Source organism: Corvus kubaryi, unplaced genomic scaffold (assembly GCF_017639235.1).
Source record: "Corvus kubaryi isolate FWS band 111438036 unplaced genomic scaffold, C.kubaryi_AGA036_p1.0 37396, whole genome shotgun sequence".
Taxonomy (NCBI): Eukaryota; Metazoa; Chordata; class Aves; order Passeriformes; family Corvidae; genus Corvus; species Corvus kubaryi.
The window spans coordinates 8,989,704-9,001,818 of record NW_024581135.1 but is presented as its reverse complement, the minus strand read 5'-3'; the positions used below and the strand labels follow the sequence as shown (position 1 = coordinate 9,001,818).

Below are 12,115 nucleotides of genomic sequence, written 5' to 3'. Positions count from 1 at the left end.
AGGTCAAAACCTCATTGAGGTTTGTCTTCTCCTTTAGTCTGACAGGTGTTCTATAAAAAGATTATATATATTAAAAAAATTATTAGTTTCCCTTTCTTCAAGACAGTCTTAAACATTCCATCCTGTAACACAGATTAACAAGAGATAAATAAAGTTTCAGATGCTTCCTAATTGAACTTTTGTACCCTAAGAAGCAAAACAGAAACTACATTGTGAAACAAAAAAAAAAAAGGTTTCAACTATTGAAGAAAGTACTTCCTCCTCTTCTTTCCCAGCCCTTCCAAGCACACACACTTTTTTCACACATAATATCAACTGAAATACCTATTTTGAGGTTGAAGGTTTGGTTTGTTATGTTTACAATGACATCTGCCTCCTCCTTGGTAATATCACCTTCTGCCACCTGGAACACGATGGAGCCGATTGTTACTTCGAGCACATTATGTGCTGAGGTTGAAGAGATGGCAGAAAAATCTGCAGGGAAAGAAACACAGACCCTGAGCAGAAGGGAGTGATGATGTAAAAGATAAGGGACCTTTTCATGGGTACAATGCCTACAGAGACCACAGTTTGGCTACACACTCAGCCTGTAAAAAGGATTGCCTGCCATGCTAACTGAAAATCATTCCTTCTCACAGAGTCTGTACTCAACCTGCACTCATTCTCATCATTTCTGTTCATGGTAGGATGGCAGGGAAAATGTGTTTTGCTGCACACCTGGTATGCAGACACTACTTAGAGACATTTTTTACTGTTGTAAAACTCTAATGTAAGAGAGAGCAAACTTTCCAAGTCTCACTCCCTTGCTCCTGTATCTCATAGTTTCCAGGCAGGTTCTCTACTGCTTGAAAAGGTGGAACTTTTTACCCATGTGTTACTTGTAAAATCATAATTAAGTTTTCAACATGTAACTCACTTTTTTACAGGCTGCAGCTCCATTAAGATGGATAACACCAAAGATATTTCTGTTTGGTTTTGCTATTCATCTGAACATGTAAAAGACTTAAGAGTATTTCAAAGAGGCCACTTTAACACACATAATCAGGAACTCATTTGCCTTCCCAGGGCAGAGGAAGACACTGACTTGTTCACAGTTTAATCTACTGCTGCAGCAATAAAGAAGAAGCCCTGCTTACACCTTTGACACCTTATAGCTTCTGCTGTTCTAATTCATAGGGGCACTATCCAGATAAGGAATCACAGATACACTTTTTTTCTCAGCATCTCTAACACTAGTTCAGACATAACAGACACTCAGCCTGAAAATACTACCTTTACAGCAGCCACTCAATTTTGGGAATGCTCACCAAACAAGTACTTAAAACATCCATAATAAATGCATTCCCTGGAATACTTTGAATTTTTTTTTAAAAATCAGTAGGCACACAGCTTCTGTGAAACAAGCTTACCTGTGCTTTGGCTAGCCTCATTTGGAGAAAGCTGCTGCACTTTAGCAGCTGCAGACCTCTTTTCAAGTTCATCTGAAAATTCCTAGAGAAGGAAATGACAATCAACCCCTGTAGAAGTCTTTACACAGTAGAAATAAAGGTTTGAAAAGCTAAAAAGCATTTAGAAAGAGCTGAACACAAATTACTTCACACCATCTGCCCCAATGCTGATGGCCAGTCCTGACACGTTGTTCTCATAGAGCAAGGCTATTCAGTGTGAGCAACACACAGAACTGCAAATAACTGAGCCAAAGCTCTAGTTACCATTCCACAGGGATACAGCAGCAGAAGGCATCCTTATACTGAGTGAGTAGTTTACACTAACTCAGCTCTTCCAGGTAATGCCACCATTCTCTATGCACAATAGCTCCGGCTTTGAGGCAGTAGCCTTCAAGTTTAGCCTTTCAAAATGTACTAGCTCTTGCACAAAGTACAGAAGGCAACAAATACAGAAACACTTATCTGGACATCAATTCACAGTGTGACTGCTCTCTTTGGGTGTGAAATGAGTAACGTGAGCATGGATATAAATTTATGCTAATGTAACGCTGAAGAAAGGGGGATGCAGAATACTGATGTTTCTACTGCAGAAGTTTACCAGCACAGCAATCCTAGCACAATTTTATTCCTCCTAAAAAGACACCAGCATTCCATTAAAAGCACACCTTTTTTCCAAGGATACAGGCACTGATGCAGGAGTTACAGCAAACTTGTCTGATCTACAGACTGAAGAATTAGGTGAGCTCATGAGATAAAGAGTAATTACACTTTCGTCTGTATTATTCCCAGGGAACAGAAAAGGATAGGAAGGGAGCAGGACTGTACTGGATAGGTGGGAGGTAGAATCAAAAAGAGAACTGTCAGTATAGATGAGAGACTGTCAGCAAACCTTTTCTTTAGGATAAGAACAAGCACCTTGTGGATTCTTTGAAGATCATCATCTAGCCAAGTATCATGAGAGAGACCCAAATAAACCAGCATATAATAGAGAGAGGAAACCACAGTAACTCACCTGAATATTAGCCATGTCTTTTGGATGCAACAGAAAGTGAACTTCTTCAAGAGAATTTACTCTATTTTTACTACTGAATTCAAATACTTTGTCAAACAATAATTTAGCAACAACAGATCTTGGGAATTCTAATTTCCCTGTCCCAATTGCTGGGAAAGTAATTGATTTCAAAGACAGTTCTTCAGCAATCTCCAGGCATTTTGTGATTATGTCACCCAAGACCTGTAAAGAACAATTATTTTTTCAGTTACTGGAGGTAATTTTTTTCCCGATATGTGCAATGTAACACTTTCCCTTTTAGCTGTCTCTTGGTATTAAAATACAATTAATTCCATACACATGGAATTCACAAGGAATTTATTAGCCAACAAGGGATCAGCTCCACAGGTAAAAAGAACGAGTCAAACTCTCTCAATCTTCTATGACACTGTCCCCCATTTCAAAGGAAAAGTGGCATTAAACACACTATAAATCCCAGACAAAGTCAGGCAAATAAAAACCCTTATACCTTTGAAGGTGTGTCTTTCTGGGACCACATAGGTACGACAGCATGAAGCACAACACTGCAAGCTAGATTGTAACCTTTTGTTTTCAACACAGATCCTTCATCAGGTGTTCTTCCTCCGCCTTCTTTTTTCAAGCCTGTCTGAAGCATTGGCCCTGCCTTGCTTAGCAAAGCTCTACCAAGTGGCCCTTTATCAAGCTGGAGATCTTTGCCAACACTGACGACGACAATGGATGTCTGAAAAACACACAAGCAAAAACTCTAGCTAGTAAGTATCAAATTTAAATTTTGCATTGGATAATCAAATACAGCCTGCCTGATGGTTTACAAGGTAAATTTTTGGGACAGCAACCAGAGACAACAAAGTTTTGGAATAAACCAGAAATTATGCTCAATTCTAATATCATAAGCCTGCCCAAAGAAACACAAAACTGAGTTAACAATGAAATTTATTTCAGCCCAATGGGAGAAATGTAACAATTCTGCATTCCTGGTTTATGCATTCTACCTCCATTTGAAAAACATTTATGCACGTTTGTTCTCAAAGAGAGGCTTGCAGACCAAAATCTGAGTTCACTGAGGTAGGCAGGGCCTCCATGCATGGCTGGTTTAGGGGGACAAGAAGATGTTAAAGACAAACAAGACTGGGGGTAATCTAAGGAGAAAGAAGTGAGAAAAGCAGTAACTTAGGAATGAGAGAAATACAAAGGGCACTGAACATTGTGTCAAGCCCTATATTTAGCTCCTCAGGAAGGGCCCCTATACACATAACATATATTCTGCCCTGGCCAACTGGAGGAGCTGCATGCACAAGCTGTGGGAGGCATCCACTCCTCAGAGATTTTGCAGGCCAATATGGGAAGAGTCCTGGATGGAGTTGCTTCCAGTATTGGCAATTGCACTAAAGTATCTATCAGCCAGCTAAGAGAAATTCAGTGCAGGAGGCAACTGGAAGTCAATTAGTGCCACTGGTTCTCCACAGGAAGTGCAGTACCAGCTGCATGTTTCACGCCAGTGTTCGCCAGTGACATAACAAAGACCAATATCCCACACATGCAGGGAGAACATGCCTGGCTGTGGGCCTGGCCTCAGATGTTTGTGTCAGTGCTACCTTGAGAGCACCTGGAAGCACCAGCTACTCTTCCACAGCAAGGCACTTGCTTTAACCAACATTGAGCACCCTCTTTTGCTTTTGCACTAGTACCACCCTCCCAGAATCAAGATTTCTGAAAAGATCAAGGCTGCCTGAAGATGGTTCCTGCCCAGCAAAGAAGGGTCAGGAGGGTTTGGAGCCCAGAACAACTCCTGCTGACCGCCATCGCTTCTGCTAAACTGTTATGTACCACGTACCACAGGGATCTCTGGAAATATTCAAAAGCTATCTGGACACACAACCTGCTCACTAGGGAACCCTACTTGTACAGGGAGGTTGGACTAGATGACCTCCAACCTTAACCTGCCTGTGATTCTGTAATCTGCATGCCTCTACATCAGTAGATGACAAAATGCAGTGATGCATAGCCATCTGTACCCCCCATGTAAGACAGTAATAGCAATTCTTGCTACCAGCACTGATAGCCGATTTCAGTAACATGTAAACATGTAACATTGCCAGTTACAGACTATGGTCTACAGCTGGTTGTTTACTGGTTTTGTGTTTGTTAGTTTTAAAAAAAAGACACTAAAGAACCCACTTGGAATTTCAATAGATGATAATTTAGAACACTTACTGTAGCATCTTCAACACTTCCTGTTTGCACCACAATGTTAAGGCCTTCCTCAGTTGTTATGAATGGGAAGTTCTTGATATACTGAGAAATTTTCCTCTGCTTAGGTTGAGGAGCTGTACTGGCCTGATGCAGTGACATGTGGGAAGGTGAAAAATCTGGAAACACTTTTCTAAACGCCTTGCTGAAAGCCTGAATGTTATCCTGTGCAAAAGCCACAAGATGAACCTCCTTCAAGCTGCAGGTGCCCCTGGATTCTTCCAAGGTCTCCTTGACGGAGGATACAATTGAATAAGTACACAGTTCCAGCGGGAAGCCAAAGATCCCTCCGCTTATAGCAGGCAGAGCTATGGAACGATGATTGTATATTTCAGCTAGTTGTAGACATTTTTTCACTGTCTTTTTTAACAACCACGTGCACTTTTGTGATTCCTCATTGCTCCACCTGGGCCCAACAGCGTGAATGACGTTCTTGCAGGGCAGTTTCCCGGCGCCCGTGATCACTGCGCAGCCAGGCTGCAAATTCCCGTGCTTCCTCACCAGCTCATCGCACTCCTCCTGCAGTGCTGGGCCAGCCGCTCTTGACAGCGCATCAGCAAGGCCACCGATGTGTTTTAGGTTTTCATTAGATGCATTCACCACAACATCAACAGGGTAATTGCACAAGTCAGCTTCATAAAGCGCTATCACAGTCTCATCCATGGTCACCTGCATATAGGGCTTGCCTCTGTTACTGTGTTCTTTCTGTTCTCCCAGCTGCTCTTCCAGTAGGACTAAACACTTGAACACTTGTTTTGCATGTGCAGCCAACAGGTGTTCTTCCTCTTTTATATATGCCTTAGCTCCTGGTGAGTCAATTACCACACGCTTAAAATGCAGGCCAGACAGAATTCGCTCAACTAAGCTGACTCCCTCCAGCACCATTGTCTTTGGTCCACTCAAGGATATAACCTCACCGTTTTTCTGAGGGCTGAAGTCAACTTTCACACCTTTTTCTTGTAAGCCAGCCCAATCACTGGCCTTCTCTTTCTCAAAAAACTTTAGGACTGCAATGGGCTTTCCTCCAATGACCCTTTCCACCTGTGTGTTTTCATCTATAAATTTGGAAAGTTCCTCAAACACTTTTGCTACTGCTTGAGTGAAACCAGCAATCATGACCTGACTCTCTGCCTGAGTGACTGTGACAGCTTCATTAGAGCAGTTTTCCTTGGTTAGCATGTACCATTCCTCCTTCTGGAGGACTGACTCATCCTCCAAATCAATGCTTTTGTAATCCAGTTTCTTCTTTATTTCTTCCTCTGCTTTGAGGAGATCTTCAGGAGCACTCCCTTTCAGGATGATATCTCCCATGCCAAGCTCATAAAAGGCACTAATTTGTTTTGACATAAACAGGCTCTGAAACAGCGTTTCATTATCAGTATTCTCTAAAAACTGAAAAATGCAAGGGTGGACATTAATTGTTTTCTTTACCATTTTGTGTACATGATCGAGTATTTCCCCTTTTACTTTATAAACTTCCTCAGGCACTCCAGATAGGTTAATAACCTTCTGCAAATGATCATAAGTTATTTGCAGGCCGGGGAACTCCGTACAGAACTTTTCTTCAAGACCAGTACTCTGTAAAATTCCATATTCCCCTGGATTCACTCTCTTTACTTGCAGTTCAGTTCTTTGCTTTTCTCTTTCAATTTCTCTGGTGGTCTTTTTGATCAGCAGCTTCAGTTCTTGTTCAACCTTCTTCACAACTTCTTTTTCACCGACTAGAACATGTAAATCATCGGAAATATGTGGGATCATCAGAACTTTATCATGGGGAAAGCTGTTTCCAATGGCTTCCCACACCTCTGTGCTTACTTGACATTGAATTGCTTCGTATTTTGATATGCTGTGAGAAAATGCTGTGGAAACTTTTTCTTTCCATGCCTTGACCAATCGAAATACTGACCTCTTCTGCTCAGAAAAAATAGCTGAAGGATGCAAAGTAACTTTTGGGTCTGCACAGAGGGGTTCAGGCCACATGGGCACACAATTACACTTTGCCATTTCATGATCTATTGCCTCAATTAAGGTACTATTTCCTTGCAAATAATTCCAGATATAGGGATCCAGAGGCAATGTAACTGGATCTGGCTTCTTTATCTGTGGCCCTTCCTTTCCATATAGAGCTGTTTCCAGCGAGGTGTAGTAAGGATAGACAGAGATTGGTGTTTTGTTGAGTGAATGCTTCTTTGCCAGGATATTTGTTACATCTAAAACAAACAAACAACCCCCCAAATTATTAATGTCAGCACTTAAGATCTTACATTTTGTTTTGTTTTTTTTCCATTGTTTGGGGTTTTTAAAACTGTATTTTCTATATAATAATGTTTGTTATTTTTAAGAACATTTTTAGATTAATTTCCTCCCCTTCCCAGATAGAAATAACTCCAAATTTTTGAAGAATTACTTATTTTAAATGCCAGAAAATAAGCTGAAGAGAGACAGTCAAGCACAACAGCATCCACCTCTGGGAGGAGGTGTGCACAGTCTCTGCCTCCACTTCTCTTATAGGCTGTACTTGTAGTGCCCAGCTCCACAGTTGTTTGGGCTATTACTCAGCCGTTCAAACCACAGCTGCTCTGTTTCCCCCCAAAAGACCATCTCTTTCCTTCAACTTCCCTTCATCTTTCCCCTTCACAGCAATGCCTCCAGCTTCTCCCTTGTCCTACACCTTCCACAGTCAGTCATCTTCCTGCCACTGACTGGACAACCCACAGCACTTCCTCTCCAGCCAAAGAGTTGTCCAAGAAATTGTCCTGAGATGAGCCAGACAGCACATGTTGCCATGGGCAGCTGGTGGCCAAGGTGGCAGGCGGGGGGGAAGTCCCCTGTGCCTGTGGGGGTGTGCATTCTCCACAGAACTCAAACTGCAACCTGAACTCTGTAAGGACCAAGGCCTGGGTGAAATAAACTGTTCAGAAAATGAAAGAATTCTATGCCCTATGCCCAGCTGGTCCAAAACTGAAGCTTGCACTCCAGTTAACAAACAAAACAAAACACCATATCTGCCGTTTTACAAAGGCAAAACACCAGATCTGCCGTTTTACAAAGGCAAAGGAGGCATTTCTCTAGAAAATCCACATTTTGGTCTTTAAATGAGAGGTTCTCAAAGAAATAAGGGCTCTGCATTTCTGCATTACCTTTTTGGTCACCAAATGTAATGATAGCTGCATCTTCATCAGGCAGCTGTTGAACATCCACCACTTGTGCACCTCCGTACTTCTTATTTTCAAAGTAGACAGTTATATAGTCACTGGGTGTGTTGGGTGGTATATTTTCAGCCCTAACACTTCTTGTTTGCTCAAGGCACCGTGCAGTAATGTGTTGTTTCCTTGCTCTGTGGTTTTGATTAAGCATTTGAACAAATTCCTCTGCATCTACAAAGAGAAAGGAGGAGAAAAAAGATAAGATAAAACTCAGAGCTTGCTTTTCTACCATGATCTTAGCAGACTATCACTGTGTACACTGATCAAAGCACTGGACTATAAAATAAGCTCAGAGGTGCCCACAAAGCTATTTCTTTCCACATACTCAGTATCTGTCCCTTAGTATTCCCCTCATTTGTTGACTACAATGACGACAGCCAGAATTTGCCACTAGTTTTCCTACTGACTACCACCAGGTCTCTTTAACCTCAGCAGAAAACAAGATCAGGTTCATATTTGGGCTATGGCTTTGTACTAGTACAACTAGTAAGACACAAGTTAACAGTTCAAATTCTCTCTCTGTTTTATGATAAATACATTCTCATTTTGGCTACTTCCCCCCTGTTATCCTCACAATGAAAGACAGTCAAATCACTTTTCTATCTATCAAGGAAAAACAATTAAGTTTCTTAAAAGATCTACTTATTTCCTGAAGGCTACCCCAAAAATTTAGGACTGGAGCATGATGTGAGAGACAAATCATTTCTAAGGCAGAAAAACCTACATCTTCTCAGAAGGACAGCTTTAGGCAAGGACAGCTTTTACCATCAATCTGTTCTCAGACCAAGTACATCCTTCATTGCTTGTTTTAAGTTATAGTTTGGTTTTAGTCCTACCTGTTGTGTTAACTATCCAAACCAGAGCTAGCTTTCTTTCTGACTTGCATTGGCCTCTACACCTCACAGATAAAGGTTATGGCATTAACTTTAGCAGAGTAAATCCTCCTTTAAAAGGACACAGTATCAGATCAAACCTTAAAAATATGAAAGAAAATACTCCCAGCTTAATCTCACACACATGCATGCAAACATGTAGCTAATAAGAAAGAGCTTCAACTCTGACTCCTCCTTACCAGTATCTCCAGTAAAAGTAACTACAGCAGCACATAACTCAGGTATCATTTCCACACTGAAGTCACCATCATCCTCTGACAAGCCACTGATATTCTCTACCAGCATAATTAACATGCAATCTTTTGTTGTCTCCTTCACATTTTCCAGCACAACTGCGGTGGGAAGCAGGGATCCTTCAGAGTTCTCCACTTGGCACGACTCCCAGGAAGTCTTCACTTGCCATGGTTTCACAACCAGATCAATTTTATTCAAGTGATGCTTTCTTTGCAAAACTTCTTGGGCATCTAGTCCCACAGAAAAACAGAACTGTCACAGCAGAGCAGCATGTTAAATAATAGCATTAGTACATTACTTCTGCTTGGAGCAATACCCACAAAGAGATCCTGCACCAGCAAAGGCCTATTTTTAAAAGGCAGCTTAAGCAGTGTAACACCCATAACAGACAATCATACCTTGCTCATCCTGAAAGGTGATGATCACTTGCTGATCCTTTTTGACAAAGGACTCAATGGTCCCCCCACCAGACTTCCTTTTATTTTCAAAGTACATTTCCACAATCTCATCTTCTATTTCCTCCCCGAAGGCAGTGGTTACTACTACAACAGAATTCCTAGAGGTTGCTTTCTCTGCTTCCAGTTTCTCACATGATTCTGAAATAAAAGATCATACCCTAATGCCTTAGGCAAAAGTTAAGAAAAAAACCAAGCTTCTCATCTTCAAAGCTTTCATGCCAATTATTGTTCAGATCACACTTAAGGTCAGGGAAAGAATAGGGTAAGAATCCCAAACAAGTTAAGCTATCACTAGTGGGAGTTGTCTATCAACATGTGAGGAGGAAACACTTCAGATCATCACCAGGCAAGGACAGCAGAAGTAAAAGACACAAAAGCTTCTTCACGAACCCACAAACCCAGTGCTCTTCTGCCTGCACATGCTCTCCATTCACAGTTCCAGACACTGCTGTGGGTCACCTGGGGTCTATACCTGCTGGCTGCCACGGCTGCTCAGGTGTACCTGGGGTACACAGCTCCCAATGTTCCAGCACAGGTCGCCCCAGCAAGGCTGGCAGCAGCTGGGAAGGTCTGGGTAGGGACAGCCTTAGCCAGAACAAAGGCCAGCATCCACTGCTGTTCCCTAAGGAACTGACCTACCTGAGGCAGCCAGTGAAGTGCAGGCTCTAAAGGGACTCATAGAAAGGAAAAAATACATTTATTTCTTTTAGCCTGGGATAACAATTCCTACACTACATTACACAAACAACACAAGCCCCGAGGGTGAGAAGGGCACTACTGCAGCAAGAAAGTCCAGAAAACCAAAGGAGCAAGAATACAATGGTCACCACTGGGTGACTCACTCACCTGTCTTCTCCTGCTGAGTACACACCGGAGTTTCCTTATTCTGGCAGATGGGAAGAGACACCTGGGGTTCATTAACTAGAGATAAATGACAATGATTTCTCAGTTGCTGGGTACTTCAAGAAGAAAACAGACACATTCATGTACACCCAGGAGCTAACAAAGCCTGAATTAAGTTTCATTTGACACTGTCAGAATCACAGACTTTCACAGACTCCTCTTTTTAAACCATATGGTGAATTGGGTTACAGAAACACTCTGAGTTCAAGAAGTCTTGGGCATAATGTTAGCACACAGTCATGCTGCATGAACCACCGTGAGCAGGTCCTGCCATGGACTACAGCACTTTCCTCACACAAAAACAAAAAACCAAAAAAAAAAAAAAAAAAAACCCAACAAAAAAATTGAACATGAGAAGTGCTGAGGACATCCGCCCTTGGGAGGGAAGTGTCTTTGAAAACTGTGACCTCTGGAAGAGCCTCTGTCATGATGTGTTTGGCTCAGCATGACTGCTCAACTTCCTCGTTTAGAACAAGAGGAAATGCAGCTACATTAGAAAACAAAAGATAGTGGAAAGATTGACCAAACTACTTTTCCAGCCTGTGCCCTCAGCCCTCACCTGTGCAATCATCCTGCTACGCACAAGCAGGTACTTTGAAAGCAGAGCTCAGCGGTCTTTGTATTAGCCCTGTGTGTATGGATTACTTCTGTGTATACGGACAGTCATGTATTGATTAGCTGTGCATTGGCCATGTATGTGTATTGATTAGTCCTATGTGTGTGTATTAGCCAGAAGTGTATTGAGTAGCTGTGCGTGCATTGATTGTGCAGTGTATGTGTGTATTAGCCGTGATACCGCGGTCGGTCTGTGCAGTGCCTGGGAAGTGGCTCGGGGGCAGCACCTCAGGAATTCCATCGTGTTTGGGATTTGGGAAATGAAGGGGGGCGCTGGGGAGGAGAATCAAAGCGCTAGAGCGCCATTCGCACGGCCTGGCCACGCAGGGGTCTCCGCCTCCTACCCCATCCCCGCTCCTCCGCCCGGGCTCCCCGGGCCAGTGCCCCTCCAGCCCCGGAGCCCCGCCTGTCGCAGCTCCTACCTGGCGCCTCGGCCCCGCCGGCCGGTCCCGCGTCCTGCAAGGGAACGAGAGGAGAGCGGTCACCCGCGGTCCCTGCCCAGCCCGCCCCGCGCCCGCTCACCTGCGGCCGCCTCACCTGCGCGGGGTCGTTGTCCGCGGGCAGCGCCGTGACCTGCAGCGACAGCTGCCCTCCGGGCCCCCACACCAGCTCATGGACCGGCCGGCGCAGCACCCGCTGCCTCACTGCCAACAGAACAGGCACCAGTCAGGGGGATGCGGCCGACCCCGGCCGTCGGAGCCGCGGGCATCGCCATCAGCGCCCCCCGCCCCGGCCCGGCCGCTCACCCTCGGGGCGGGCGAAGCAGACGAGGATGTGCCCAGTCCCGATCCCGGTGCCGGCCCGCAGCTCGCACTCGCCGCCGCCCGAGCGCTTCTGGCTCTGGAAGTAGCAGAGCAGCTTCTTCCTGAGCGCAGGCGGCGGCTCGGCGGGGCCCCAGTCCCCTCGCACCAGCAGCGGGAAGGCGCACGGACGCTGCCCCTCCATGGCCGCCCCGACGGCTCCTCTCCCCGCCGCTTTCGGTTTCACTTCTTGACGGGGAAACCTGAGGCGCCTGGGGCTCCGCCCAGTGCCGGGAACACGCCTCCTCCTCCGGGCCCATCGGGGCGGCCAGGGG

At 44.3% G+C, this 12,115-nt stretch overlaps 1 protein-coding gene across 1 annotated transcript in view; it reads right to left on the bottom strand.

The window, feature by feature from the left end:
• LOC121670839 (protein mono-ADP-ribosyltransferase PARP14-like) overlaps window positions 1–12,115 on the bottom strand; it is a 17,615-nt gene extending 5,500 nt beyond the window's left edge. The window contains 13 exon segments of the mRNA XM_042041681.1: window positions 325–474; window positions 1,410–1,491; window positions 2,461–2,682; window positions 2,969–3,202; window positions 4,696–6,941; window positions 7,872–8,108; window positions 9,010–9,294; window positions 9,463–9,660; window positions 10,369–10,443; window positions 11,463–11,496; window positions 11,578–11,684; window positions 11,787–11,991; window positions 11,993–12,115. Coding sequence (XP_041897615.1) covers window positions 325–474; window positions 1,410–1,491; window positions 2,461–2,682; window positions 2,969–3,202; window positions 4,696–6,941; window positions 7,872–8,108; window positions 9,010–9,294; window positions 9,463–9,660; window positions 10,369–10,443; window positions 11,463–11,496; window positions 11,578–11,684; window positions 11,787–11,991; window positions 11,993–12,100 — 4,183 coding nt within the window. The 5' untranslated portion in view covers window positions 12,101–12,115.